The 4,762-nt window shown below is 42.1% G+C and overlaps 1 protein-coding gene across 1 annotated transcript; it reads left to right on the forward strand.

Annotated features, from left to right (window-relative positions):
* Positions 1-229: 229 nt before the first annotated feature.
* LOC123125502 (putative hydrolase C777.06c) lies at positions 230-3,684 on the forward strand. Its single transcript, XM_044545982.1, has 10 exons — positions 230-480; positions 1,208-1,343; positions 1,418-1,548; positions 1,627-1,765; positions 1,855-1,960; positions 2,475-2,542; positions 2,657-2,692; positions 2,934-3,042; positions 3,117-3,181; positions 3,268-3,684. Exons 1-8 carry the CDS (start codon positions 287-289, stop codon positions 2,976-2,978), a joined length of 855 nt encoding a protein of 284 aa, XP_044401917.1. The 5' UTR covers positions 230-286; the 3' UTR covers positions 2,979-3,042; positions 3,117-3,181; positions 3,268-3,684.
* The last annotated feature ends 1,078 nt before the right edge of the window (positions 3,685-4,762 follow it).

Here is a 4,762-nt window from a genome sequence, read left to right on the forward strand (position 1 = left end):
ACTACTTACGTACTCCCTCCGTCCCAAAATATAAGAACGTTTTTGACACTGCACTTTATATTACGAGACGGAGGGAGTAGAAGGCTAAACATGTACCGTATGTGTCAAAAGCCAGGCGAAGCACAAAATGCGATTAGGAAACCCCACTTGCCGCTGGGAGTAGGGCCGTCGCCAACAGTAATAAACAAACAAACCAAACGAGCAGCGAGGGAGGCCATGCCCACTGGAACCTCAAAACCTCTCTCTTCCAAGGAGAGACGACAAGCGAGCCGGAGTCCACCTAGCGATGGAGCCCGCGGCCACAGATCCGACCGGAGACGCCTTGGCGGCGGCGGCGGCGGCATCGTCGCTCGTCTTCCTGGGCACTGGCTGCTCCGGCGCGCTCCCGGACGCGCGGTGCCTCATCCAGCCGTCCGCGCCGCCGTGCACCGTCTGCTCCCAGGCCCTCTCCCTCCCGCCGGACCGGAACCCCAACTACAGGTGCGCGCGCGACACCATGCTATCAGTACACTTGCAGGCGATCCACACACCAATTAGCATTAGTATAAAGTTTATCTGCCCCCAAAAAATCTTCAAACTATTATCACACATGTCATGGTTTAAATTCATAACGAAAATCACATGTTGTAGGCAGGGAGATTTACATAGAGTTGAGGGAAACACTTATTGGTTCTATTATACCTCAAAAATTAACCGATATATATATATATATATATATATATATATATATATATATATATATATATATATATATATATATATATATTGTGTTAAGATTTAACACCTTGAGTGGGTGAAATGTCGGGAGAACACATTGGTAATTTACTATTTTTTAAGATTTGCTTCTAGTGTCGGGAGAACACAATAGAAGCCGAGAAGTTAAATATGAGTACTTTGGAACGTTACTTCTGGCTTGTTCTGTTCTGCAATTGTGCCTTTTTGGTATCCTAGCGTAATGACCTTTCTTACGGTCAGTTTTCTACTGTTGTGTTGCTGTGTCACAATGTGAAATCTATATATAGTCGAGAGGGGAAACATTTATCTGTTCTATTTTAACTCAAAAAGTAATTGTTTTTCTTGTAGTATATTTAAATTTTAGCAGAGTTTTAAATAACCACCACGACAGCGAAAGCCAAACAGAAATGTGACAAGGCTGCCAATGTGACAGCATAGTTCATCTGCTCATATTTTGTATGTTGGCTTTCAGATGCAACACGTCCCTCTTGATAGACTATTGCCACGACAATGACACGCATAAGTACATTCTAATTGCTGTCGGCAAGACCTTTAGAGAACAAGTTCTCCGGTGGTTTGTTCACCACAAAGTTCCTTCCGTTGACTCGGTGAGATCTACAACGTTCCTTTCGTTTAAGTTTCTACACATGACAAGACTGAGATGGTACTTTTGTAAGTGCAGATTATTCTGACTCATGACCATGCGGATGCTGTCTTAGGTCTTGTCGATGTTTGGGTGGTACAGTCAAGTAACCATAGAAATGATGTTGATGATCAAGTCGCAGTTTTCCTCACCCAGTTCACGATGGACAGGTCACCCTATCTTTCCCAGTGGGATACCACGACATATTAATCATCATACAAGGCTAATATCAGCTGCTGATTTTGCAGTGTTGCAGCAAGATTCCCATACTTCGTGAAACGAGAGCTTGAGGAAGGCGATGAAACCGCTCGACTCGACTGGACCATAATTGAGAGTGATGTCAACAAACCATTTGTATCATCAGGACTAGAATTTGTGCCATTGCCAGTATGAGGCGCATATACCCCCTTCTGCTGTGAAAGGCTTGTTTGCTATATTTTCTTCCTGATGTGATGAGTTTGTTGTTCGCTATTCAGGTCATGCACGGAGAGGGTTATGTTTGTTTAGGCTTTCTTTTTGGGAGGAAAGCAAGAGTGGCATATTTATCTGATGTCTCAAGAATTCTCCCTAGAACTGAGCACAGTATGCCTTTTTCTTTCTCCATCATTTTTCATCCAAATAATTTGAGCTTTTTGTGACTTTCGTGGCAACATGGAGATATTTTAGTCTTTGCATATTCATTTCTTTTAGATTCTTATTGGAAAATATTTTTATATAAGTTAATAAATTAGAAGGGAATGTTTTGTAAATGAACACGCACTGTTCAAAGCAATGTGAAATAAATCATGGGTGTATTGCATGCACAACTGAGTCTTTTATCTTCATGGTTCCGTTGGAAAACCACTGGAACTTTTCTCAGAATTTCAGTGACTAAAACTTGTCAGTTGCAAGTATAATGATTCGCATACTCTTTATACTAGAGTTGTGGCATCATGTTGCTGGATGTGGATTGTGGAATGGTTACATGGTTGCAAACAATGATCCCAGCCCCCAAACGTTCTAGCTATTCTTTTTCTTTTCACATTCTCATAATCCTGATCGATTTTCTCCATATTTTTCTATTGGAATGCATTCCTGATTCAGCCTTTTGCCGCAGCAATTTCAAAGTCTGGTGCTGGACAACTTGACCTTCTTATACTAGAAACTAACCAATTACATGGGGTGGTAAGTCTGTTGCATGTGTTTGTGATCTGAAAAATTGTAAACACACACACACACACACACACACACGATATGTCGTCAAATCTGCTGATACGGTCTTTTGTGCTATTTGAACAGGGAAATGGTCGGAGTTGCCATCTTACTCTTAGTGAGGTTAATTCATCTTTAGATTTAACGCTTAGCAACAGTGCCTGAAGTTTCAAATTTCTAGTCTTGTCAACTTGGTGTTTAAGCAATCCTACTCTTCATGAACCGAACGTAATATTCAAGCAAAGCTGTATCCTATAAAGTTTGAACAAGCAATTGCATCGATATGTAGTCAAAATATCAGAATTAAGCATCAGCCTGATTTTATAGCTCTAACATTCATGCTAACGCATTATAGTTGATGCAGACTCTTATGCTATCAAGAGGATATGCCTTAAGAAAGCCCTGCTGATTGGAATGAACCATGAGTTTGAACATCACAGAGAAAACCGCATGCTGACGGAATGGTCACACAGGTGCGTGGTTGCTTAAACGTCTAGATTGTTTCATCTCTCTTTCCTGGCTGATGTGCAATATCCAACGATCATAGAGAAGGGATTCCGGTACAACTAGCCCACGACGGCCTGCGGATCTTCATCGATCTGTAATAGTAAGGTATGCATCATAGGACCAAATATTGCTGCAGTTATTATTATTATTAAGCGACGTTGGTTCTGACGGTTTCCTTGGTATCATTGTAGATTGTTGCAAGTGTAATCCAATTTCCTTCGCTTATTTCAAATGGAAACATGGTTGCCATTGATGCTATATTTTGTGTGGCATACCTACGTCTGGCTGTAACTGCTCCCACTTGACGTTGACTGGATAGACACATTTCATCTGCAGCTGCTTCCACTTTTTGCGCTCCTGGTTGAACACGTCCTGATCCTCTTGTTCGTCCTTCTTGCTGTACCGCTTAAGGTTCTTTGAGATACCCTCCTGTCAGGGTCAGTACTGACGGTGGCCTTGGGCGCCATTGGAACTGTGCCGTCATGCAAAGGGCAGAGGATTACTACAGCGGGATACAGGCATACAACAATGCCTGGATTCAGAGAACAAAGGATGGAAGCTCTATCTGGTACAAGTGATCCTTTGACACCTTGTAAATTTCCATGACATTGAATGACCAAATTTGAAAACCATTTTACATCTCATGAACCAAGGACGGTAATTGCAGTTGCGAGAAATCTGAACAAGCAAGTTCTGAAACCATTTTAGTTCTTCCATGGTAAATGAAACACATTTTAGTTCAGACAAATTAGAAATAGATCAATCCATGGTAAATGAAACACATTTTAGTTCAGACGAATTAGAAAGAAGTCAATCCAAATCAGATTCATTTCATTAGTAATAAAAACAGTAAACAAATTGAAGACTGGGCTGAAACAGGAACAAAAATCGGTTTTTGCTGAAATTTTATTTTGAACACCCAAAATTGAATTCATGGATCTGCCACTGCGCACGCACACCCTATCCCTATGAGCATTTTTGAAATACTGAGCGGGCACAACATCTTGAGATTGACGAAGTCACCACAGGTGATTCGTAGTTGACGGGAACATCTCCTTCTACTAAATGATCATCACCAGGAAGCATGAAATAAATCAAAAAAGATGCGACCACCGGTGCCAAAGTCTAGGACTTGAACCTTGGTGGGGTGGTTCATCATAAGGAACCAAACGAAAATGCTAAACACACGGACAAGTACGGACCCCTTAAAGTTAAATCTCTCTCTCCCCCTGATTTCAGGGGGTGGGCCCCACCTCCCCCTTAATCTCCGAATCCGGCTTGCCTGCTCCCTCCCCATGCTCTCATCCGTGCTCCCACTTCATCCTACGGCTGTCTTTTTTTCCTTTTTTCTTTCTAATCTAATCATCTCCCCCTTGATTTTAAGGGGGTGGGGCCAAGCCTTATTTTGTTCCAATCAAATCAAGCCACGTATGCGGGAGCACGGATGGGTGCACGCGTGGGGAGCAGGCAAGTCTCGTCCTTAATCTCCAACTAGAAGATGCCACCTAGCAGTAATCCGTAGGATCCGTAAAATTGATCCGTGAGTGTAGCATTACTCGGAAGCAAATCATCAGCTCAATACGCAATGAGTCCAAACAAATTGAGGGTGGGTGTTTTAACATGTGAAAGTAAAATAAAAATTACATCTATTTTAGATGAGCCTCTATGCGCCTAGATCTAAGGGTG

This window comes from Triticum aestivum, chromosome 5D (assembly GCF_018294505.1).
Source record: "Triticum aestivum cultivar Chinese Spring chromosome 5D, IWGSC CS RefSeq v2.1, whole genome shotgun sequence".
In the NCBI taxonomy this organism is placed as follows: Eukaryota; Viridiplantae; Streptophyta; class Magnoliopsida; order Poales; family Poaceae; genus Triticum; species Triticum aestivum.